This window comes from Panthera tigris, chromosome D3, assembly GCF_018350195.1.
Source record: "Panthera tigris isolate Pti1 chromosome D3, P.tigris_Pti1_mat1.1, whole genome shotgun sequence".
NCBI lineage: Eukaryota > Metazoa > Chordata > Mammalia > Carnivora > Felidae > Panthera > Panthera tigris.
In genome coordinates, this window is record NC_056671.1 from 26094178 (window position 1) to 26119587 (window position 25410).

The window sequence follows — 25410 nt, forward strand, 5'->3', positions numbered from 1 at the left end:
TCTCTCTGTGCCTCTCCACGTCTCCCAGCCAGTCACCCTGGTTCTCTCCCTCACCCTGGTTCCCCCATTTCCCCCTGTGCCCCAGCTTGCATCATGAGCCATTGGTGGGACCATTTAGTCCCCCCCAAATTGACTGGGGGTGCCTCTGTGCCAGTGCTGGGATCCAGCAGAGGACAAGAAGGGAGTGGGGTTCGGGGCTTCCCCAAGGAAGCTTCCAGATGGCAGTCGTGTTCCTGGCCACCAGCTCTGTCCCCGGGGTCAGCTTAGGGCAGGGGGGGCAGCGGGGGGACTTCTACAGGCAGGTCACGGAAGAGTGGAGGAAGAATCTGGGCTCAATGTGGATAGAGGAACAGGACTCAGGCTTTGAACCTTCAACAGGCCTGAGCACAGCCTGACATCTATACTGAGGGCAGAAAGTCGGGCCAGAGCCGAGATCAGATGTCAGGAGAATGAAGCACACAGGCCCCCGGGGCAGCCGGTTTGGGCCGGTTCCTGCCTCCGACCTCTCTTTCAGAGAGCTGGGCTCATCTGTGAAATGGGCATTGAAAGTACCAGATAAGATGGGCTGCCCTGGGGCTTGACCAAGATGGCAGGAGTCGTGCTTTTGGCGGTGCGCTTAGGACACTGCAAACACTCAGTAGGCGGGGCTCTTGGGATCACACCCACATCTGCCTTTACAAAGCATTTTCGCACCTGCTATGCCCCCTGTCACCCAAGTATCCCACCCCCCCCTCCCGGGGCTCCTCTTTTCCCTGTCCCAGGACTGGCAGCCAGCGGGGACCCCATGGGCCCAGCACAGCTGGGTTTTTGGAGAAAGGCCTCCCGGTAGGGGCCAGGCACGGGGGCGAGGCAAAGTGGCAGCTGGCCAGGGTTTCTGCTGTGCGAGCTGGGCTCACAATGGAAACTGCTGCTCTCCACAGTAACCTAGGCGAGGTCGGGGCCCCAGGGGCCGCCCCCAGCCCAGAGCCTGCTGAGCCAGCTCCAGCTTTGTGTCACAGGGCATGGGCCCTGGTGTCTGCCAGACTATAAAATGGGGGGTCGGCCCCCAGTCACCCACTGCACCAGTCCGCCCGTCTGCCTGCCTGTCCTTTAGCAGGAAGTAGCAGGTCCCCAGGTAAGAGGGGACCCGGCAGCTGCCGAGAGCCCAAGGGGAGGGGAGGGGAGGGGAGAGGAGAGGAGAGGAGAGGAGAGGAGAGAAGAGGAGAGGAGGGAAGAGACAGAGGGAGGCAAAGAGAGCTGTAGCAGAAGAGAGAGAAAGGCGGAGTGAGAGAGAGAGGAGATAAAAATAAACAGAGAAGGACAGAGAGAAGGAGAGAGAGAGAGGGAGAGGGAGAGGGAGAGGGAGAGAGAGAGGGAGAGGGAGAGGGAGAGGGAGAGGGAGAGGGAGAGGGAGAGGGAGAGGGAGAGGGAGAGGGAGAGGGAGAGAGAGAGAGAGAGAGAGAGAACAGGAACATCTCCAGGAAGGAAGGACCCTGACTGCCAGCTCAGGGGAATGTTGATTCCCAGAGTGACATGGGGGTTGTGAGGGATGTAAGCAAGAGCCTGGAAGTCACAGATGTGGCCCAGATGTCTGGCCTGCCCAGAGTGGGCAGAGCACGGCAGAGAAACGACAACCCTCCTGGGGGAAGTAGAGGGGAGGGTCTACTTGTCCCAATTAGCTCTTTCTTACCCAAAGCCTTCAGGAACCATCCAGGGACCGGAGGGCCTTAATCTGTACTGGCAGGGGGTCCTCAGATCCCCAGAAATTGTCTCCAAAATGAAAGGGGGGCAATCACAGGGCGTTCTTCAAACACTCAAAGGCGCCCGTGACCCCAAAGCACTGAGGAGCCACAGGCATTGACCAAAGCCCTCTCCAGCCAGCGCCTACTACACTCGACCCACTCTCTCGGCTCCCTCCATTATGCCCCAGTCCCGGGCCCGTGTCTGCACCCACACACCCTTGGCGGCCAATGCCAGAGGCAGCAGGTCAACCCGGGAAGAGGTCAAGAATCCGCAGGCATTCATTCCCGGAACAGGTGTTGGTTGAGAATCTACGGCCGATGCCGCTGGGGACGGTGGGGTGGGCTCATCAGAATAAGGAAAGAGCAGAGCAGGTAATAACCCGGCGGCTGGGTCCATCTGCTTGAGGTGAGATTTGAGCCCTACCTCTTAGCAGCCGTGTGTGCTGGGGCGGGTCACTCCCCTCTCTGAGCTCAGAGGGGATGCCATGGCCCCCACTGAACCCACCGCACTGGCTCAGCATTCAGGATCACAAATGCTGGTGACGTGCGCGGGGTACCCCAAGGACCCCCAGATGGGACATCTTGTTATGAATCTGGGGAGGCGAACTGAATGGAACCAGCAGAGAAGCCTGATGAGCGGCGTGCCAGGTGGTGGGGGGCGGGGGGGGGCGGCAGGTGGCAGGAGGCCTGGGGGAAGGCACACCAAGAAAAAGCGGTCCCCAGGCAGGGGACTTAGAATGAGAGAGAGAGAGCGCACAAATGAGTTCAGAGAGGGCTGCGAACATCTTGGGGCCAGTTGGGGGGGAGGGGAATGCGAGGCTGGGACACAGCTTAAGGGCGCCATCCCTGAGTGACCCAGGCCAAAGGTTCCTTTGCAGAGGTTTGCAGGTGGGGACCATGTCTCAGGCTGTGAAGGCCTCAGCTACAGCGGCAGCGAACACAGGGCCTGATGGGAAGGGGAAAGGGGCCCCAGCGGCAGGACCGGCCCCCAGCCCCGGCCCCGCCCTGGCCCCCGCATCCGTGCCAACGACAAAAGCGGGGGACCTGCCTCTGGGCAACTACAAGGTAAGCACTCCGGGGAGCAGTGGCTGGGCTCCACCCCTGCATTTCCTCTCCCTCCTCCCCTCTCCCCTCCTCTTTCCCTCCCCCTCCCTCCTCCCCCCTCCCCCCCCTCGGAGTTTTGAGAAAGGAAGGAGGGGCAGAGGTGGGCTGGCTTAGCAGCAGGAACCACCCGCCCCCTGGGAGGTACTCTAGGAGCTGCAGGTGGCCTCAGCCCCTCCGGAAAATTCTTCGAGGCACTGAGGTCTGAAAGGGCTTCCGTAGAGCTCAACATCTAGCCTCTCCGGTTGGGGTGGGTTTAGGTTTCAAACTGGGGTGCACAGAACTGGGTTCACTACGTGCTCTCTCATGTGGTCCGCATGTGGCTGGCTTTTGTCATGCAGTTCGTTCTTTTTGATATTATTTTTTTAACGTTTTTATTCATCTTTGAGAGGAGAGAGAGACAGGGTGTGAAGGGGGGAGGGACAGAGAGAGGGAGACACAGAATCCAGAGCAGGCTCCAGGCTCTGAGCTGTCAGCACAGAACCCGATGCGGGGCTCGCACTCACGAGCTGTGACATCATGACCTGAGCCGAAGTCAGACTCCTAACCGACTGAGCCACCCAGGTACCCCTGCCTCCCTGCATTTTTATGCATTATGCCATTAAAAGAAATTCCTGTGTTTGTATTTTATGTGGTGTTAACTTCTAGAATGATGCTGTATGCAATCATTTGGGTTTTTCCCTTTTCTTTCCACCCACTCCCACGAGATCCAGAATAGTCAGCCACATTGCTGTGTGTTTCTATGGGTCACTCATTTGGGCTGCTGATGTGTCACAGTGGGACCGTCACTCCTGAAGACCATATTTGGGTGGCTGCTGGCTTTTCTCTGGCGAAAAGTGTGGCCGGGTCGTTCTTGTCCGTGTCTCCTGAGGCCCACGTGCCAGAGTTCCTCTGGGGAGGGCAAGTGGAGGCGTGCACGTGCTGGGTCAAGGGTGTGTGCACCTCCTCCTTGTGTAGCTGGGGAAACTGAGGCTCAGAGAAGGAGGACACTTGCCTCAGGTCAAGTGAACGACGAGGTTTTCCCAGCTCAGGACAACAAAATGCTGGAGGCCCAGTGAAGGGAGGGATTAGCCCAAGTTCAGCACAGAGGCCCCTACGCTGAGGCAGGTGAACTGGCAAGTGCTTTCTGAGCGTTAGCTCCATGACAGGCGCTGAGGCTGAGGCTGAGGCTGCGGGTGCACAACCAGATCAACCCCACACCCTGCCCTGGAGGAGCCTTTGGTCTTTGGAGGTTGAATAAAGGGGAGGGCGTGCGCAGAGAGAAGCCAGGAAGCAAAGCAGCAGGGACCGTGTTGGTTGTGCTGATAATGGGTTAAGCACAGTGCAGGGTCACTCAACCAAGCCCACATGGGGCAAGTGTATCAGGGAAGGCTTCCTGGAGGAGGTGACATCTGAGCCTAGAGCAGGACAGGGACCATGGATGAGCTCCAGGATGGGGACGTATATTGCAGAGGGCATTCCAGGCAGAAGGAACAGCACCGAGGCGGGAAGGAAGAGCCATCAATTCCTAAAGATGGTGCAGAGATGCTCAGTCCAGAAGTGTAAGGAAGGGAGGACAGGATAGTTGCACAGAATCTGGCTCGTGGCCCACTCTCCTATGATCCGTGTGGGTCTGCTCTTACTTATATAGATACTTAATGAAGTTTTGACCTGGGGGGTGTACCTCCCCCCTCACTCCGTACCCTTTTCCGCCCCCCCCGCCCCGGGGATGGGGGTTCCCTCCTGCAGCTGGTGGTCTTTGAGCAGGAGAACTTCCAGGGCCGGCGTGTGGAATTCTCTGGGGAGTGCTTGAACCTGGGAGACCGTGGCTTCGACCGAGTGCGCAGCCTCATTGTCATCTCGGGACCGTGAGTGTTGGCGGGGGGGAGGGCACTCCCAGGGCCACAGTAGAATAATAATAATGAAACACAGTAGCTGCCATTTCGCGAGGGGGCGGTATTATCCCCCTTCCCATTCTACAGATGAAGAAACTGAGGTTCAGAGAGATGATTTAAGTCACGATTCTGGGGGAGAAACGCTTTTTCTCTATAGAAGGAGCGAACCCTGCTTCTCCCACTGCCTCCCTCCTGGGCCTCAGGCAGCCTTACGAGAAACAGTCAGCATCCACTGAGCACACACTAGGTGCTGGACACCGACTGAGGGCTTTACCTAGATGATTGCTACATGAGGCATGGGCTGTTCTTTTTTTTTTTTTTAATGTTTTATTTATTTTTGTGAGAGAGAAAGACAGCGCGAGTGGGGGAGGGGCAGAGAGAGAGGGAGACACAGAATCCGAGGCAGGCTCCGGGCTCGGAGCTGTCAGCACGGAGCCCGACGCGGGGGGCTCAGACTCAGGAGCCGAGAGATCATGCATGACCTGAGCCAAAGTCGGACGCTTAACCGACTGAGCACCCAGGCGCCCCAAGGCAGGCGCTTTTCTCAGAGGCTCAGAGGGGTTAGGTCCCTTGGCCAAAGTCAAGCAGCGGTAAATGGCAGCTCCTGGATTCAACTCAGGTCAGTTTCATCCAGTGTTTTCATCACTTACTCCACTGCCTGCCCCTGGCTCTCCGGGCCTCTCTGGGCCTTAGTGACCCCCATGGAAAGCCTGGTGGATGCAGTGGCTATACCGGCTCCAAGCCCTGCTGAGGTCAGAGTGCAGGACAGGACCCACGTGGCTGCTTTGCCTCTTGTCCCACCAGCCCCCCCATCCCCCAAGGGGTGGGGTCAGCCTGTATACCCAGCATCGTGGGACTGCAGTACAAAAGGGCAGAGATGGGCTTTGAGGTCAGTCAGGCCTGAGTTGAAGTCCCACCTCCCCCATTCACCTGTACCGTCTCCAAACCTCAGTTTTCTCATCTCTGAAATGGAGAGAGTAATGGTCCCCACTCCCTCCATTGAATTATGCTGAAGCCTAAAAGAGCTAAGGCAGCCTGGCACTTCGTGCCTGCCCAAACATAGCGGGTGACAGTGACGACTGCTTCCCCTCCCCATTGCCCTGTGAGTGTAGCGAAATTCAGCGAAGGAGGTGCACTTCTACCTCCTGCCCCACCCCCACCCCTGGTGTGGTCAACACGGCCTCAGCCCCACCCTCAGACCCGAAGCCCAGCTGGGAACAGAAGCTACGGATGTGGCCAATTTGGGTTTTCGGGCTTTTTTTGGTGACAGTGACTCAAACCCAGAGTATTTCTCCTCCAACAAGGATGCAGCTGGTCTTCGGCTGTGCCCGACGGGGAGAGGAGAGGGGCTGTGGTCCAGCGTCCTGAGTCTGTGTCAGGACAGGCAGGGCGGTGGGAAAGGCGGTGGTAGAGGGTGAGGCGGGCGGGGGAAGGAGAGGAGGGGTGTGCCCTCAGCACAGGGGTGGGGAGAGAGGGGCATGCCTGCCTGAAACCTAGGAGCCTTCACCCTGACACCTGACACCATGCCGGGACCTTAGACGGTGACTGGGCCCCTCTGAGCCTCAGTTTCCATATCTGTAACTTAATATCCCTGCCCTACTTCTCTCCTTTCTCGTAAGGCTCCAGTGAGCCACAGGAGATGAGAAAAGATTGAAACAAATATATACGAGTCCTCATTCTTATAACGGGTCCTCACTGGGTATTATGACTCCCAGAGCGGTGACAGGGAGAGTTTGCGGGCACAAAGTCTTTCCTGATCTCAGAGAATCCCTGAGGTCCAACGCCTGAGGTACAGACGGGCAGAGTGGCAAGTTACATCAGAATCTTTCCATCAGCTCAGACCTCCTGCAGCTTTGTTCTTTCTTTAATCATAAAAGATAGTATTTGTTGAGATTTCTCTGGGCTGGACTTGGTCCATGCATTCGTTTTTCGACCCTCACAGGTAGATGCGATCTCTCCTCTCCTCTACTGGGGCTTAATGAGTTTGAGTGATTTGCCTGAAGTCACGCAGCAGATAAATGATAAATTGGGATTAGAACTTAGGTCAGTTTCCAGAGTCTATGCTCTTAATTACTACATGGCACCATCTTCCAAGGCTTCCTCCTCATCCACCCAACCATCCATTCATCATCCATCTATCTATCCATTTATCCATCCATCTGTAGATCAGCCCATCCATCCATCCATCCATCCATCCATCCATCCATCCATCCATTTTCCACTTATTCAGCCATCTGCTCCCTCTATCCATCCATCCATCAATACATCTATCTATCCACCCAGCCATCTACCCTTGTATCCATCTACTTACCTATCCAGCCACCTATCCATCCATTCAACCATCCATCCATCCATCCATCCATCCATCCATCCATCCACCCTTTTCTCATCTCCTCTAGATCAAGCAGGCTGAGGCAGATTCCCCTCCGTTCTAGGACCATAACTGCATCTTTAATTCTGTCACTCCAGGGGGCATTGGCTCATTCCCCAGACAAGGACTTGAGGCTCCAGGGGCTCATAGTGTTTCAGTCCATGGTGGTAGCCCATCCCCTACATGCCTCCCTGTCTCCTTCTGAGGAAGATCCCAGAGAGGTGATACCGATGTCAGTGTCCCCTCTTATTCCCTGAGACTCCCCGAACACATACAGAGCAAAGGCCAAGGGATCCCTTAGCCTCAACTTTCCCATCTATGAAATGGGTCCCTTAGCCTCAACTTTTTCATCAACCTCCCCCAGAACCAGGGGATCCCTTCCACACAAGCGGACTTCCCATCCTTAATCAGGAGACGCTGGCAAAGCCAATAAAAGCCCTGTGTGACTTCGGGCTTGTAATCCTTTCTTGGAGAGGACTGAAAATCTTCCAATGCACTGTCACACTGAATTGTCAGAGGGGTCTGAGAAGGCGATGCTCCTACCACTGCCCCCATACCAATTACTGGGTGTCTTCCATATTCCAGACCAGTCCTCATCCAGCGTGTGATCTGGGCCCCTGTATCAGCGTGCCCCTTGCCCCTGTGCTACCAAGACTTTGATTTGTTTAGTATATTTCATTTCAAACGACCCTTTCGAACACAATTAAATATCTGTCTAAAGAACCTTGACATCCGTTTCACACATGGAAAGCTAGTATCACTCGCTGTAAGTAAAAGGTGAAGAGTCAACACGATGGACGTAAAGAAGGGCTGTTACACCGTTTGCTTGCTCAAGGCTCTGGGTGGATGGCTGTTCTTTCCTTATCACAGAGAGAGAGAGAGAGAGAGAGAGAGAGAGAGAGAGACTAGTGAGTGTCAAAGGTTCGTCAGCACCCAGCAGAGACTTTCCCCTAGCTGTGATCAGGTTTCAAGGGAAATGTCTTCTTATGTCTTATTTTACTCCAGGGTCTTGTAGTGCTTAAGTTGTGTGTGAATCCCACAACTGGGGAAACATTTTGCTCACATAATGACACACACTGTCTCATTGAATCCTCCACCAGCCTCCAGAAAATAGGCATGGTAGAGGAAGAAACCAAGGCTCAGAGAGGTAAAGCCACTTGCCCATGGTCACACAGCCTGTAAGTGACATAGCCTAGGCTCAAACCCAAGAGCTTCTGCTAACGGTCTCTCTCCTTCTTGCCTTTGCCCCTCCCGGCCCTCGTCATTCTGTCCATCCCTCCCACATCCAGCTGGGTCGCCTTTGAGCAGTCCAACTTCCGGGGGGAGATGTTCGTCCTGGAGAAGGGCGAGTACCCACGCTGGGACACGTGGTCGAGCAGCTACCGCAGCGACAGGCTCATGTCCTTCCGGCCTGTCAAGATGGTGAGTGGCTCCTGAGCCCGTCCTGGGGGGGTCAGTGGGGAGGCAGGAGCAAAGGTCAGGTCTGATTGCAAACAAGGCAATGGGGGACGAGCAAGGGAAAGAAGGAGGAAAGGCAGGCAGGGAGGGACGATGACCAAGGGCACTGGGCCCTGACGCTCATCGATTTATAAGGTGTTCCTGGTGTGCCCAGCCCCCTCTAGGAGCCCTGGACCAATGAGACATACGAAATATGGTTTTTCCTTCCCTGCCACTTTAGAGAGGAGACTCACTACCTTAGTTGTTGGAATGAGAGACTTCAGTGTCTCCCTTGCTTCTCTTTGTGGACTGTTTCTCATCCCTGACTCCACGTTAGACCCTCCTAAGAAGTTCTGACAATCCCAGTGCCTGTTCAAAACCTCCAAGGGGCAGGTTCAAGCCTGTGTGGTAGCTGAGAAGAGGGATGTCGTAGAAGGACACCTTGAACTTCACGATGATAGGACAACATACTGAAGTAGCTCCTTTATACTATTTAGCTGAGCTAAATAGTATCACTTAAGGAAGACTCAAAGCCAAGATCGCTGGTGCGATCCCCAAGAAAGACAGTTTTTCCAGAGTAGTGTTGGTTGCGATGCTGGAACCAGCCGTGTGTTCCGTCACCAGTGTCGATCTCCAAGGGTAACCAGCTTCTGCCTCCATGATGGGAGTTTTCCCGAAGAACTTCTATGACTCTCCGTGATCCCAGCTGTTTTGGCATTGCCCCAACATATTTCTCAGAATTGGGAGCTGACTTATCAGGCTGTAATGGGCCCCTGGTAAGAATTCATAGATGTATCTCTCAATCAACGGTCCTTAAAAGGCAATCTATGTCAACAAAGCTTGTTTGGAGGGTTGACCGGCCAGGGCGTTTCTCGTAGCCTCTAGAGCTTTGCTGCCCAATACCTTAAGGAGTAGCCACATGTGGCTGTTGAGTGCTTAACTCTTGACTAGTCTGAATGGAGGTGTGCTCTCAGTGTAACATACACAAACCAGGGTTTGACCACGTAGTACAAAGATAAAAATAAGAATATCACGATCTCATTACTATTGCTACACTGTTTGCATGTCGAAATTCTAATAGGTTGGACGTATTTGCTTAACTATATAGTCTATTACTAGGGGGGACAAATCCCAGTGCCTGCACCCCACCCCAGATCCATTGCATCCGAATCTCTGCGGCCGGGTCACGGGCACTGGTATCTTTCTCATGCCCACCAGGTAGGAGGTGTTGCCGGGGCTGAGAATACCAGACCCCTCTCCCCTCTCTATCTCGGCCACTGTCCTCGTGCGGGCCACCATGGTCTCTTCCTTGGGCAGCTCCCGCTCCCTCCCCGCCCGGTTCCCTGGCTCCTTCCCAGCCCACACTCCTGGGACATTAGATGGGTGTCCAACCTGACCTACCTCCCACTTACCATCATGCATTCAACCACTATCGGTTGACCTCTGTCTGCCAGGCTCCGTTGCAGGCTCTGGGTGCACAACTCTTCACGGGACAGGCCAGGCCCCTGCCCTCACAAGAGGCCGCTACTGAAAACCCAGTCACAGAAATCAGTCTATAATCACAAAGCACGTGGCACGCACCCCGGGCTAGGAGAGCAGGAGAGGTTAGTGGGGCTCTGCTGTGGGTGGTGGCAGCCGGCCAGGGGTGGTCGAGGAAGCCAGCTCCCTGGAGGCTGAGGACCCAGTCAGCCACAAGAGGCCTGACGGGCTTTTCCGCTGCAAAGGGGGTGCCGAATTCCCTGAAGCAAGGATGAACTGGGAGCCCAGGAACTACAAGAGAGCTGGTGTGGCGGGACGGAGGGGAGAAGGGTGCAGGCTGGGTTGGGAGGAATGAATTGCGTCTCTGAGAGCCTCTGCCTCTCGCTGGCTGGGTGACGCCGATCAAGAGTCTTGACCTCTCTGAGCCTCTGCATCCCCGGCTGTAACGATAACCGTGACGGATACAGGGTTTGGTAAGCACTGAATCGTATGCTAGGCACGGTGTGGAGAGTGCTGTGTGAATTACTACGTGTAGCCCGCATGACAGTGCCATGAAACACAGGCCGTTATAGCTTCTTTTCACAGCTGAGGAGGGCCCTCCCAGGCCGGACAGTGGCAGCCCCAGGCAAGGCCCATGGCAGCCCGAGCAGACTCAGCTGTCTCTCTGTCCACACCCAGGGGGCCCCTCTATGTTACTTCTCTTCGCCCCGTTCACACTTCACATGCCTGACCCGGTCTCTCCTTCCCTAGGACTCCCAGGAGCACAAGATCTGCCTGTTTGAAGGTGCCAACTTCAAGGGCAACACCATGGAGATCCAGGAGGACGATGTGCCCAGTCTCTGGGTCTATGGCTTCTGTGACCGCGTGGGCAGCGTGAGGGTCTCCAGTGGAACGTAAGCATCTCTCCTGCCAGGCCCGTGGCTTCTGCCTTAAGCTCAGAGCTCAAAGGCGGTCCCCCTTCTAGAATACAACATCGGGTGCGTAGGAAGGCCACACGGCCCCTCCCTGGTGCTGGGGGCTGGGATTGCACCCACAGAGCATTATTCCCCTGGAGAGTGGACTCATACTCTGATGAATTACATGTCAGTGTGAACAAACCTGGCAATTGCTTGGTTAGCTGTGAATCCCACAGCTAACAGGTAGCGGTGCTGGGATCTGAACGAAAGTATTGCTGATATCAGACTGTGCATTCGCAACCACTACATGTAAATTCACTTACACACCTAGGAAACCACTATTTGAAAGGAGGCTCCTCTCTCTTCTGTGCCTCATTGCTAACCAGTCCCCAAAACCTAGTCTCATCCTTTCGATTCTGTTGTGTGAGCCCCACGTCACCACCATCGGTGGGATGTGCACTGATCTCCCTGCCACCCAAGCACACGAAGTACTTTAGGTACATTTTTCCACGTGGCCCCCTAATAACTTTCCAGAAGGGGAAACTGAGGTCTTTTAGAGAGGTGGAGTTACTGGCCAAAGCCAATAGGAAGCCCCAAGAAGGGGCAAAGCCAGGACAGAGGAGCCGCGCCCGCTTCCTGTGACCAAAGCCCATGAGGGATGGAGAACAGATTGCAGGGATGGGGGGAGCTGGTCCCGGCAGGGATCTGGGTGCCAGGCAGTGAGGCTGACCGTCTCCACCCTGTGCTCCTTACTTCCCTTCCAGCTGGGTCGGCTATCAATATCCCGGCTACCGCGGGTACCAGTACCTCCTGGAACCAGGCGAATTCCGGCACTGGAACGAGTGGGGGGCCTTCCAGCCGCAGATGCAGGCCGTGCGTCGCCTGCGTGACAGGCAGTGGCATCGTGAGGGCTGCTTCCCGGTCCTCGCCGCCGAGCCCCCCAAGTGAAGCCATCCACACTCTGCTCTTCTCCCTTGCCCCACCCCTCCCCCAGACCCGGTTTGCCCATCTTTCCCGTGCAAATAAAAGTTCCTAAAGCCAAATTGTCTCCTGGGTCTGTGCATAAATGTGAGCTTTGGGGTCCCCCATCATTGCCGGCATGTGACTTCCTCTGTCTTGATAATTACGTATACTCGTAATAAACACAACAGGCAAAAGTTCGTGACACACGTTCTCTTCATATCTCTTTTGGACTACTCTAAGTGGCTGGGAGCATAATTATTCCCATTTGACAGGTGAGGCAACTGAGGCTCAGAGAGGGAAAAATGACTTGCCCAAGGTCACACAGCCAAAAATTTGAACCCAGGCCCTCTGACTGCTGAGCTCTTAACAAATCTGTGCTTTCCAACTCTGCTCCTTCGTGCACGCTGCTCATTTCTTGCCTTCTCTGCTCGACACCTGTCTTGTTATTTACTTAATATTTTGATTTAAACAGACTTCCTATTTTGCGCTCAGAGGCATTGATTTGTAAATGAAGCTTTATTGCACCACGGGAAGTGGCGAATCAGCATCATATGCCATAGATAGAAAGCAATCGTGTAAATGTACTTTTTAAGAAGGCCAAGTATCAGACAGACACCTGCCCGCTGAAGGCTCTAAGCCTGTAGCCCCGCGCGGGCTTTGATAAAATGGGTGATTACCAAGGGTTGCGGAGAGAGATGGGAGACACACGCCACACAGAGTTTTTTCTCCCTGATATAATCAAAGAAGATTGAAAAGAGCCTTATTTTCTTGTATCCGGTGCAGGGTTACTTAATCCCGGGTCCAAGTTCCACTGAGAATCATCCCTCCTACTACAAATGGCACGTGCCTTTTGCTCTTTGAAAACCCGCGCCAGGCCATATTGACTCCCATATCCACAGTTATTATTGATTGATGTTATTAACCTTTAATCCATGCAGGAGGGTGGGCGAGGGGGGGGTGTTGCCATGGCGGAGGGGATGTTTGAGGGGACCTTGAGGGGTGGGACAGGAGCCTGCTTTGGTGGGGAAGAAGAACGATGACATTCCAGGCAGAGCAAACAGCGAGGCCTTACTACCATCCCACATGGCACCTTTGTACAAATGATAAAATGATACCTCTCTTCCTCAAGACATCTGACTGCCCTCTGCCAGAATTTCTTGGCCTACGTCTGCGACGCCCGAAGTGTGAATGCGATACCTTTGCACTGTGCCCAACTTACACAGCTGTACTTGGCAGGCCTGGGGCACCATGGGAAAGGCACAGAGGTTGAGAGAGCTTGCGGTGGGCCCAAGCAAAGCTTATTGATGTGAGAGCACTAGCTTGGCGGCTGTGTGGGCAGAAGCGGGGAGGGAGAGGGGGGTGGGTGGGTGGAAAGAAGTTGCTGAATGTGGCAGGAGATGAAGCTGGAAAGAAGGGTGGGGCCTCCTGAAACCCCACTCTGTGGTTTTGCTGAGCTTCAAAGTTGAGGCACCACCTGACTCCGAAGGTCTTTGCCCTCTGAGGCGTGCCCTCCCACTCCCTCCCATCCTCAGTCTCCCCGCCTCCACCCTCTAATGTGACCAGCATCTTCTATTAGAAGACAGGTTCTCTTGTCTTGGACTAGAAGATTCCGGGGCAGGAATCTGTAGATGCGGGTGTTTGCCCTGTCTCACTGCTAGAAGCTGCAGTGTTGGGCAAAATGCTTCCATTCCCTGGGACTCATTCTGCCCGTCCCTACGAGGGCAGCTCGACTGTCCGAACAGGCCCAAGACTCTGACGCTGGCATTCCATGGTTCCCAACTCCCACGATTCTCCAAGATTCTGTAGTTTATCTCCGAACAGCCGTGACTCTCTGATTCCCAAGCCAAGCCACACAGATTGCCGTCCTCTGTTCCTAAGGTCCGTGGGTGAAGCTCTGACACTCCACTCGGTGGAGTCACAAGAGCCGACTGTGAGACCTCGCGGACAGCAAGACGCGCGATTCGGCGAGAAAGAGAAAGAAAGAGGAACACGCTCCCCATTCAGATATGACCCAAGCTGCTCTCTGATCACTCAGAACTTGTATTTCACGCTTCTTGAGAGAACTATTTTGGGCGTAACAGGCGTTTTGTCTTGTTTTCCGTGTGCCAATCCTGTGAGTCCTACAAAAGGCGAACATAACAGAAATCCACTGGTTTAAGGAGTGACAAAGCTGACGCGTGTTCGTAATCTAGATTTTCCAGGCTGCTGTAACTCAGAGGTGTCGAAGCCCTGATTTTCTCACAGGTGTTCTACGAAAACAGGGTGCGTGGTAGCCGTGCGGTGACGCGAGCTGACGCTCGGCAAAACCGAGCAAATCGGCAAAAACGAGGCAGGCAGCGCCCCAGTAATTTATTCTATGCCTGACTTGCCGCTGTGTCCGTATATTATTTAGCTTTCGTTAACAAGCTCCTGAATCCACACACCACGTGATAAAAAGCCGGAACAAACGCAAAGGATGAGTGAGCCCAAGACAAGGCCACGTAAAAAGGTGGGGAGGGAGGGTGACATTTAAGAGTGACCGACCTGTTGTTTCTGCCGTGGGTCCTACTTCCAACGAAACGTGAGCTTTTCACCACCTGAAACAGAATTTCAGAGCTGAAAGAGAAGTCACTGTTTTTTTGGTTTTTTGGGTTTTTTTTGCCTCGAAATGGAAACTTAGAGCGTTCGACTTTTTCAGGTGCTCACCAGAAGCACTGATGATGGGCACCATGCTGGAGGCCACCAGTGGAGCCGGACCTGGTCATGTGGCTGTCGTGCCCACAGCTTTTTTGGGGGGCTTCCCGGGGCCGGTTTGGACTCTGTGGGAGTTTGGCCCTAAATGCTGGCTTCCAAACGCAGTGCACGCTGGGATGTCATCCTGTTTCACTATTAGATCCCAGCTCATGAATCTCTGAGTCACAGGCCTTTGGGAAGACAAAGCACCTTGGTTATGGAACGCTATCTCCCGTCCACAGCAACAGGAGGCAAACCACCATCTTTGGGGCATCAGGGCACAATCAGCAGTGTGTGTGGGCGTGAGGGGCGGGGTGAGGGGGTGGAAGGGCCACCCAGGGCTGTGATCCCTTGCGTGCCGGCACCCGATGCTGATGGACTCACAGCAACCGAGTTTTGGGAAAGGTTCATTGTGCCAGGGTGTCCCAAGAAGCTTCCAGAGAGGTGAGCATCTCTTTAGAGCCTCGTTGCCATGACAGCCAGTCGCCTGGATCCGATCCCTAAGGTCAGAGTGTTTTATGAAGCTTGGGTACCGAGCTAGGAGTGCTACGCATCCTTCCAGCAGGAGGAGAAAGCCTAGCTCCCTATCCACTGTGGGGCACCTCCTGCCACCACCGTCCTGAGCCTGCATCTCAGCTCTGACATTTACAAGCCGTGGCCTGCGGTCAAGACAAATGACCTGGTGGAGCCTCTGATTCTTCATCTGTAAAATGGGAGTGATGAGGTTGTTTGTTAGGAGGAGTAAAGGATCAACTTGAATAGGTTACATACAAGGAGCTTAAAGCACAGCATTTCCCCTAATCATCATCAGTATCACCTTCTCAGATGTTGGAGCTGGAAAGAGTTTTAGAATCAACATTTTTTTTAAGTTTATTTAGAGGGGGGAGGGGCAGAGAGAGAGAGAGAGAGAGGGAGAATCCTAAGCAAGATGTGCACCGTCAGCGCAAAGCCTAGAACCCAAGAACCATGAGATCGTGACCTGAGCCAAAGTGGGATGCTTAACCGACAGAGCCACCCAGGCGCCCCTGGAATCAATGTGTTTTATGCCACATTTATTCTTCCTGCTTCTGACAAGTATTGGCTGAGGGCCTCCTAAGTGCCAGGCTTCATCTAGGTGCTGGGGAAACAGGTGGGGAGAGAAGACAGGAGAGGCCCCCTGCCTGGGTGGTCATGGATTGGAGCAGCAGACGGGAGGAGAGCTGTCATTTGGTTTCAAAGCCACATCAAATTCCTGGGCTGCATGGTCCAGTGTCCGTCTCATCAGGATCTCCTGGGGGTCAGGTAGGCTTCCTCAAGGAGGGGCAGCTAGCTTGAGATTTGAAGGGGTTCACCAAGTTGGAGGACCAAGAGGAGAAGGTCCAACCTAGAAACCAGAAGATCATCTGGTCCCCTTCTTCAGCCCCACAACTGAGATCTGCCAATCCTGTCTTCCAGATATCTCTGGAACCCAAACATCCCCTCCCTGCCTCTGGTCCCACCCTGGGTTGGCCACCTCCCCTGGAGTATTTCAACAGCCTTCAACCTGCCTTCCCTGCCTGTCATCCTCCACAGAGCAGTCAGAGGACCTCTGCAGAAAGCAAAATCAACCATGTCCTTCCCCTGCGGAACACCTTCCTGTCTTTCCATTGCTGCCGGGTGAGGTCCTGACTCCTTCCCACATTCAGCAAAGCCCCGCAGCATCCAGCCCCTGCAGACCCCTCTGATCTCCTGTCTCCCCGCCTCTCCCCACATCTGGTCCACCGCATTTCACGCAAGCCTGCATCTGGAAAGTGCTTCCTGCTGGACCTTTGTACCTGCTGGTCTCTGTGGTTGGCACACTCTTCCGTAGACCTTTACCCATGTTTCAGGCCTCAGTGTAAACACTCCTGGTCTTCCCTGCCGGGGCCAGGTTAATCCCCTCTGTCCTTCCCAATTAGAGGTGCCCACTGTATCGTGACTGCATATTGAAGGGTCTGGTTTCCCAAGTGGATGCAGGGTCCTTGTCCTCCTGTTAACTGCTGAATCCCAGTGCCCGAAACAGGGCGCTCAGGAGATGCTGTTGCTGGCCAGAATGTTATTAAACAGATGGTCCCCATTCAGATCTCTTCCCTTGATCTCCAGTTCTCTGCCCACAAAGGGGGCATTATAAAACACCCAGCAGAGTTACTATGCAGCTAATCACACAAATCCTCTGATATGTGCACAAGAAACACTATATGATATCGTTCTTAAATAACAGTCAGCTTCACGGAGACAGGGGATTTCATATCGTCAGTCCCAATACTTTCTACATGGTAGGCACTATTTATTGGACACGTGAATGAATTAATGAAGAGCTATGAATGAACGCATGGGCAAATTACCTCTTTTCTGTAGGCCTTGGTGCTGTTATCTGTAAAATGGGGGTGACAATACACCTATCACAGGATACTAAGCATCAGCACAGGGCCGGACACAGGGCTCAAACCCGTGAGCTGTGAGATCATGACCTGAGCTGAAGTGGGATTGCTTAACCAGCTGAGCCACGCCGGCGCCCCAACAGAAATTCATTTTAAATAGGCCCTATATACAGATGGTTAAAAACAACAACAACAAAGAACAAAGGTCCACGATGAATGGTAAGCCGCATCCCTTCCTTCCCTTTCCTTCAGTGAGTATGCATATAATGCAGAGATAGATCTGTTACACACCCATTTTACAGATGAAGAAACAGGCACAGAGAGGTTATATATCTTAGATGGAGCTGAGTCCCACCAGCCTAGAGTTTTATTTTACTCATCTACGCCAGGGTTTCTCAAGCTCAGCACAGCTGACATCTTAGGCTGGGGGTGGGTGGGTTGGGGACGGGGCTGTCCCGTGTTATTGCAGAATGTTTAGCAGCGCCTCGGCCTCTACCCACCAGACACCAGTACGACACCCCCATCCCCCAGTTGTGACAACCAAAAATGTCTTCAGATATTGTCAAATGTCCTTGCGGTGGGGGCAGGGCAAAGTCGCCCCCTTCTTGAGAACCCCTGACGCCTATGAATACGTATGATAGCCCCTCTCTCTTTTTCCCTTGTGTCACACACACCGGAGCATAAGTGCCCTCTGTTCAGGGCGTAGTCTTCTCTCACACCACTTCTCCGCGACCGTTCCACCCTGCTGCTTACAGACAGAAGGGTAAGCCTCTGAAACAGAGCTGTCCTGGCAGGAAGAGTGGTGAGCTGCCCGTCCTGGGGGGTAAGCCAGCACGCAGACGAGGACTTCCGGGGCGGGGTCGGCTCCCGGGGCCGCCCCGCCCCACCGCGCGGTCCGGAGGCGGACCGCAGGGGCGGCGAGCGGCCGTGGGCGGGGCCGCGCCCCGTCCCCGCCTCCACGCAACGTCACGGCGCCGCGGCCCCGCCCCCGCGCGCGGGTGCCTCCCCCTCCCCCGGCCGGGGTGGCTGGCCAGCCCAGAGTCGCTGGGCGCGCGGGGTCGCCTCGCCGCGCCTCGGCACGGTAGGTGGCCCTGGGGCGGCGCGTGGGGCCCCGGGCCGCAGCCGCCGGCAGGGGGCCGCCTGCGGGTCGGCCTCGGGCTCCGGGGAGCCCTCGGCCCGGGCGGCTTCTTCCCGGGCCCGGCGCGGCTGCTGGGGCTCCGGGGCTGGGAGCTGGGCGGGAGGCGGCGCGCGCGGCCGGTTCGAGGATCCGCAGGCGCCGGGCGTCCGGAGCGATGTCCGCGGGGTGCGGCAGAGCCTCGGCCCCCGGCCCGCGCTTCCCGCCTCGGACCCAGCGCCCGGGCGGCGCTCGGCGTCCGTGTGTGTGTGTGTGTATATGTGTGTGTGTGTGTGTGTGTTGGGGGTGGGGGGAAAGCGGCGTGTGACCGCCGTCGGGGTCCCCGACCCCTCCTCGCCTTGCGGGGACCCCCGGGAGGGCGCGTGGAAGTTAACTTGCAACGCCGTGCAGTTGCGAGGTGTGTCCAGAGTGGAGGCGTCGGGGGGCGGAAATCGTTGGTTGGGGAGGGCGCCGCCGAGAGCTTGGGGTCCGCGGAGCCCTCGTGAACTTATGGGTCCCCCGCGAAATTCGGCCAGAACACCCCACCGCCCGGCAACCTCCCCCTCGCAGTGTGAGCTGGAGGCGAGGTGCCAGATAAAGCTGGGACTGGGAGTGGCCGCGAGGGAAGAGGGGTTTGGTCACGGAGGCTGGACCTGGCAGAGTCGTTATTATTAAATGTGGGACAGAGGTCAGGTCTGGCTTTCCCACTCAAACGCACATCCCCTCGGGAGGAAGGGTGGGAGCCATCCGATGGAGTGCAGTTGTTACAAGGCACTGTGCTTATCACTTGGGGAAACTGAGGCTCAGAAAGGCATGTGCCCACGGCCCTAGTAACCTACTAGGGCCCCCAGGTAGGACGTGGCAGAGCTGAAACCTACCCTCAGGCTTCCTGACTTCATGTGTCATGTCGGGATGTTGGGGAGGGGAGCTGGCAAACTCCTACTCATCCTTCAGAAGCTTCAGGCAGCACCCTATCCTGGGGTGCCTAGCAGTCCCCAGGCATTGTGGGGGGTTCCTGTTTTGAAATCCACTGAGGTAACTTGCTCTTTCTTTCACTTACCAACCTCCTTGTAGGTCTGTGTCCTGTACTGGGCTGTGCACACCTCTCCCTACACCCCATCTCCTATCTTTTCCTTCAGCTAGGTGGCCTGATGGTTAGGCCAGGCCTCTGGAGTTAGGCAGATCTCAGTGTGACTCATCCTGGCTTAGTAGTGAGGTAGCCTGCTCGAGTCATTCTTCCTTATCCAGCCTCAGTTTCCATGACTGTGAAATTGGGTTTTTTGAGTCATTCATGAACCATTTTTACCTTACTGAATCCTAATTGTATTATTGTATTATTTACCCAGTGTATGTGCTTATATCACTGTTCTTCCAAATCGCATATGATCTCTTTACAGCAGCTTTACTGAGATACAATTCAGATTTTAAAGCATTCAGTTCACTGGTTTTTAGGATATTCGCAGAGATGTGCAACCACGACTACTACCTAATTCTAGAACATTTTCATCACCCAAAAAGAAACCTTGGACCCATCGGCAATCACCGCTCAATCCCTCCTTCCCCAGCCCCTGGCAACCACTCATCTGTTTTCCCTCTCTGGATTTCCCTGTGCTGGACATTTTATGCAAATTTTATGTAAATGGAGTCACACACAACGTGGCCTTTTGTGACTGGTGCTTTTCACTTAGAATGAGCCCGAGTTTCGTCCATGTGGTAGCATGTAGGGGTTCTGTGTTCCTTTTTTTTTTTTTTTTTTAATTTTTTTGCTATTTCATGACTTTCTGTTTTTAGGTTTTTAATTCCAATATAGTTAACGTGCAGTGTCTTATTAGTTTCAGGTGTAGTATTTGATCACCTTTTAAGGGCTGAATACTATTCCACTGTGGATATACTCTATGTTTCCACTTGGCAGCTAATGGACGTTTGCTTTCTGTCCACTTTTTGGGTGTCGTGAATAATGCTGCTGTGAACATTTGTGTACAAGTCTGTGCAGGCACATGATGTTTTCAGTGCTCTCGGGTATATCCCGAGGAGTGGAATTGCTGGGTTGCACGGTAATTCTAAACCTTTTGAAGAAGGGCCAGTTTTGCAAAGCAGCTGCCCCATTTTACAATCCCACAGGCAGCCGATGAAGGTGTGGATAATCTGGACTAAATACAGTCTCCGAAGCCATCCTAATCTTTGAAATCACTGGCTTTGATGTGCTCATTATAAATTATATTCCAATACGCGTGGAATTAAATGCCTCATTAGCAGAATGAGGAGTGTTCTGTGGGTCACGAGGAACAGCTCCGGGACCATCAGGAAACTGGTGACGAAGCCCAGCCAGCGCTTAGCCGAGGTATGTGTGCGTTTACATCGCTTCTGTGATAGTGACATAACTTGCTGAAGGCATCCTGCTGGGCCCTGTGTGGGACCGGGGGCAGTGGGGAGCCCGGGAGCTCACGGTACCCACCCCAGACCTGGGGCTGCCTATTAGGAACCTGCACACAGTGGAAAGAACTGCTCAGACCTTCCCACCCCAGGCCAACAGGACATCCCATCACAGCAAAGACCCACAGAGGCCGGGGGAAGGCTTGTCCCTCAATTGAGAAAGGGAGTCTGGTCCTGCCCGTGCTCCCCCCCCCCCGCCAGCCCCCCATAATCATTCTGAAGGTGCCCTCCCCTGGTGGCCATGTGAGGTGGGCCATCTGAGTGGCCTCAGTGAGCCACTCCTTACTTTTAAGAGATGCTCCCTGCCAGGCCTGCGACCGGCAGTCCTGAGTAGGGCAGTCGCCCTACTCGTGCCCCTCGGGACGCACAGACATCCCGTCCCTCCTCTTGGCATTGCCCCCGTGCCTGGGACCCCCACCTCTTCCCTCACGCTCTCTGGCTTCTGTGAGGTGAAGCTGCCCAGGTCAGAGCATGACGTTTTCATGGAGGAACCAAGTTTCTCGAAGGTGATCGGGTCTTCCTGATGTTCTTAAACCTGTCGTCTGCTGGCTCTGGAACTTAAGCCAGCATTCATCTGTGTGTTCTGGGCTCCCAACAAGCAGCCTTGTCCTACCCGGGCATCTGCCGTTTGGGAGGGCCATTGCGATGGGCCTCTGGCCGCTGTATCCAGCCCCAGCCCCAGCCCCTCCTGCCTTTATTCATTTGTGCATACTTCCCTCTCCTTGCCCTTTTAAAATCAAGCATTCCTGCATAGCCTGGGGAAACATGGGCCTAGGCATGCATGGGCCTCAGTGTATCCTGCTGGGCAGTGGGTGTAGACCCAGCCACAACTTAGATGTAGTGCCACCTTGGGACTGGTAAAGCCATCCAAGTGTGTTATCGACATGACTTTGTGAATTGATTTGCAGTAAGAGAGGTGGGTCAGAAGTGGCTGGTGTGAGTGATCTGAAAGCCCGGGTATGGCCCAGCTGGCTCTGGTTTGCCACGCGGCACTGCAGAAACCTGTCTGGGTAACAGCAGCTCCTGGCCTCCCCACCTGCCACCTGTTCCTGCCATCTGCAAGGTCCCCTTGCCCTCTGCAGCCACATGTTCACCCTGTCTGGGGCCGCTCAGGAGACAGTTTTGAGATCCTGCCCCCTCCCATGCCCCTTCTCTGGTCTCCTCCACCCCGGGTTGTGGCCTGAGGAGGATTCGTGGGAATGATTCCTTGAGAATAGCCCACGAGCTGGGCCAAGCCCTCGAAATCCTAGGGGAAGCGCCCATATGCCCAGGGGAGCGTCTGGGGCTGCTGCCTAGGGAGGAGTTTCATGTAATCCTGTGTGCTCAGCTGGTGGGAGGCAAGGCAGGGCAGCAGTCCCGTCTGCCAAGTGCATTCTTGCATCAACCAGACTTTCGACCAGGTTCCGGTGGCCAGCAGGCAGGCCGAGTGGTAGCACGCATGATGGAGGGCTCGGGCTTGCGTTAGAATCTGGTTATTCCACTTCGTGGCTGCATGTCTGGGTTTACTGGCTGCCTTCCCCATGCTTCAGTTTCCTTGTCTGCAGAATAGAGGTGCAGCGAGGACCTACCTCCTGGTTTGGACCAGAGGAGACCGGCGGGGGGGGGGGCGGGGGGGTGGGGCATAAAGTGCATACCTTGGTACAAGGCAAAATGTGAGGGCTCAGGGTCAGACAGGCTGGAGTCTGGAGCATGTCCCTTTGGACGCCTCAGCTTCCCCATCTGTCAAAAAGCAATAATTATAACTGATATCAGTAGAGCTCACCAGGCACGAGGCACTTTATGTGCGTCAATCAGATTTGATTCTCCCACTGGCTATATGAAATGGACAAGCCAAGGGGCGCCTAGGTGGCTCAGTCGGTTGAGCATCTGACTCTTGATTTTGGCTCAGGTCACGATCCAGGGTCATGAGATCAAGCCCCATGCCCCTGTGCACATGCCTATGTGTGTGCTCTCTCTCTCTCTCAAGTAAAAAAAAAAAAAAAAAAAAAAAAAAAAATTGAAATTAAAAAATAAAAGGACAAGCTGAGGCACAGAGAGGTGAACCAATTTGGATAAGATCCCTCAGCTAGGAAGTGGGAGAGACAGGATTTTAATCCTGAGTCTGTACTCTTAATTATCATCTCCACTTTAAAAAAATTTTTTTGTAATGTTTATTTAGTTTTGAGACAGAGAGAGACAGAGCATGAGTGTGTGAGGGGTAGAGAGAGAGAGGGAGACACAGAATCCAAAGCAGGCTCCAGGCTCCGAGCTGTCAGCACAGAGCCCGACACGGGGCTTGAACCCACAGACCATAAGATCCCGACCTGAGCCAAAGTCGGACGCTTAACCGACTGAGCCACCCAGGTGTCCCTCATCTTCACTTTCAATTACCATCTTACCCACTCCTCATACCCTATCTTAATGCCCAACAGATAGAAAACACTAAGAAGATACCAGTTATTATTACTGCATTATATATATTGTTACAAATTACTATGTATTATTATTTAAGTTTTTAAATTTATTTTTGAGAGAGCACGTGCTCCCATGAGAGTAGGGGAGGGCTAGAGAGAATCCCCAGCAGGCTCTGCACTGTCATCACAGAGCCCCATGTGGGGCTTGAACTCACAAACTGTGAGATCATGACCTGAGCCAAAATCAAGAGTCAGACACTTAACTGACCGAGACACCCAGGTGCCCCTACAAATTATTAGGTGTTACTAATACGTATTCATCCCTTTTCCTGCCCATTTGTCCACGCTCCGTCCTGGATGGCAGAACACACAGGGCTCTTGGCTTGTGTAGCCCAGATTCCTACCCCCCAACCCTCACCCCCCACCCCCACCCCCTCCCATTCCCCACGGTCTCTGGAGCAGTTGGGGCTGGGTAGAGGCCTGGAGGCATCTGAGCCCCAGCTTTGCTTCCCAGGTCACTCTGTGACATCGAGTAAGGTGTTTCCCCCCTCCGAGACTCCGTTTCCCCAGCTGTGAAATGGGCAGATTGGGCTGTAACGTGCTGGCAGTCGATGCCTGTGACCCACAGGATGGTTTTTGTGTGGCTCCCATGGTGATTCATTTTACATGGAGCCAACATTCAAATATTTTTAGAGAATAATCCAATCTCCCCACTTCTTTTGGGACCTCAGGAGCTTGGGCGAAACCGGAGTGGCCTGAAGCTCCCCCTTAAATGTCCTGGGCTCTCCTGGTCGTCATGGTGCCCACCATTCTCCATCATCACACACGTGACCTGTCTGGCCCCAAGGGCCCTCTGGCCCGGTGTGGGTCTTTGAAGACACCACGGGCTTGCCTGGGTGTCACTTGAACAGGCAGTTCCCATTGCTTTACAAGCAAAAATGTTCAACCACTGTGCCCGTGTTTTTCAAGAGTCCTTCCAGCCCTGTTTTTCTAGCACATTGGAGGTTATCCGAGGCCTCCTGTTCTGCCACTGTCGGCCTCAAGGCTCTTAACACGTGGGAGCGTGTCCTCATTCCCCACCCCCTGCGGTGGAGGGGGGGCGGGGCGGGAAAGCCCCTGTCTCTGGGCCCCAGGGTCCCACCTTACTGGTTGGGGTTCTCACAGAACCCACGGTGAGATATTTGAGGCCAGCTGAGGTCCCTGTGCTGTGAGCACTGGCGAGCCTATTTCTGCCTGTGTCCCAGCACGTCTACACCACCTGAGTGGCTCGGGGAACACCGTCCCCTACCCTTTCTCCGTCCTCACAGGGTGTCAGGGAAGCATTTGTTATTGATGATTCCATTTCCTGGAAACCGAGGCTCAGGATGGTCGAGTCACTTTCCCGAGGTCACACAGGCCTGATGGGACAGCATTGGGGTTTGAACCCAGACCTGCCCAACTCCAGAGGCCGCCCATGGGAGTCTTTCATCCATCCCATCACTGCACAGATTTCCGCTGAGTGATGCCCCCCTTCCCCCCCCCCCCACGCATCTGCAGTCACTGCGTCCCTAGCAACTGGCACTGAGCCTGGGTCATTAGAAGCACTCAGTAACTTCCTGGGAAATAGGGACGCGTGGCAGTTTCTCAGCTAGATGCTGGGGTGCAGGATTTAAGAAGCCCCTGGGTGCCCGGAGTTTACCCTCTGGTGGAGGCATCAGACGAGATAAAAAGTAAATCACACCTCCCACCTGAGGTGCCTACCTAGAAAGTTGGCAAATGACAGCCCCTGGGCCCAGTCCAGCCCCCGGCGTGTTTTTGTAAAGTTTTGTTGGAATACAACCACACTCATTTACTTACATTTCCTCTATGGCTGCCTCCGTGCTACCAGGGCAGAGTTTGGTGGTTCCGACAGAGACCCATGTGGTCCACAAAATTGAAAATATTTATTATCAGGCCCTTTGCAGAAAGTCTGGCAAGCCCTGAGCTACTCATCTCTTGGGTCCCTGTAAGTTGTGATATTTTGTAGTTTGGTGGCTGTAAGGTGATAGCAAAAATAATGATTGCCGTTAATATTTGAGTGCCTACTGAGTACTTAGCTCTTTACATGTATGTTTCTTAGCTCAACTCTTACCATAAGGGACTCCAGTACCTTCATTTTATAGGAGAGGAAATTGAGGCTTATAGGAAATTGACGTTCGGTCACTGGCCCGGAGTGTGTGGTCCAGGGAGTAGGTAAGGCCCATTGGAGCCAGGTCGCCTCATTTTTGTTTTGCAGGAGCTCCTGCCTGAAACTCACGGAGCTCAGAGGAGGTTTCATTTTGATTTTGACTGTCCGTGGCTATTAGGGTACCTCCACATCTTGTCCGTTCTCCCGTTTAGTCGACAAATAGGGGGCCACCAGGACGGTGGGGGGGGGGGAATGGTCAACCCTGTGAATTCCAGAGGAGGAGGCAGCAGGCCAGAGAGGCCACACAGGCAGCGAAGTACTTTGGGGGATGGGAGGCAGCCAGGGAAGGCTTCCTGGAGGGGGGGGGGGGTACAAATTGTGCCAGTAGGAGT

The 25410-nt window shown here is 54.3% G+C and overlaps 2 protein-coding genes and 1 long non-coding RNA gene across 7 annotated transcripts in view; 2 read left to right on the plus strand and 1 right to left on the minus strand.

Moving 5' to 3' along the window:
* The first annotated feature begins 916 nt into the window (after positions 1 to 916).
* CRYBB1 (crystallin beta B1) lies at positions 917 to 11913 on the plus strand. 3 transcript variants are annotated; one of them, XM_042962245.1, is made up of 6 exons: positions 917 to 1114; positions 2600 to 2786; positions 4551 to 4669; positions 8357 to 8489; positions 10734 to 10876; positions 11644 to 11913. In XM_042962245.1, the coding sequence occupies exons 2-6, from the start codon at positions 2619 to 2621 to the stop codon at positions 11825 to 11827; spliced, it is 747 nt and encodes a 248-aa protein (XP_042818179.1). In that variant the 5' UTR covers positions 917 to 1114; positions 2600 to 2618; the 3' UTR covers positions 11828 to 11913. The 3 variants fall into 3 exon arrangements, with proteins under 3 accessions (XP_042818179.1, XP_042818177.1, XP_042818176.1); XM_042962243.1 differs by having other exon boundaries at positions 918 to 1114; positions 2581 to 2786; XM_042962242.1 differs by having other exon boundaries at positions 918 to 1114; positions 2588 to 2786.
* Positions 11914 to 13893: 1980 nt separating this feature from the next.
* LOC122232804 lies at positions 13894 to 17789 on the minus strand. The gene is made up of 3 exons (XR_006210216.1): positions 17607 to 17789; positions 14366 to 14418; positions 13894 to 13962 (listed from the first exon to the last, which is right to left on the minus strand). It is a non-coding gene; the product is annotated as an uncharacterized LOC122232804 (long non-coding RNA).
* Positions 17790 to 17953: 164 nt separating this feature from the next.
* The window catches only part of TPST2 (tyrosylprotein sulfotransferase 2), a 51120-nt gene continuing 43663 nt past the window's right edge, over positions 17954 to 25410 (plus strand). Inside the window, exons 1-2 of one of the 3 annotated variants that reach the window (XM_042961362.1) lie at positions 17954 to 18013; positions 20168 to 20387. The gene's annotated coding sequence lies outside the window, so the exon portion shown is untranslated. Of the gene's footprint in view, positions 18014 to 18235; positions 20388 to 25410 lie in introns of those variants that run through there. The other 2 variants (XM_042961360.1, XM_042961361.1) reach the window with 2 other exon arrangements.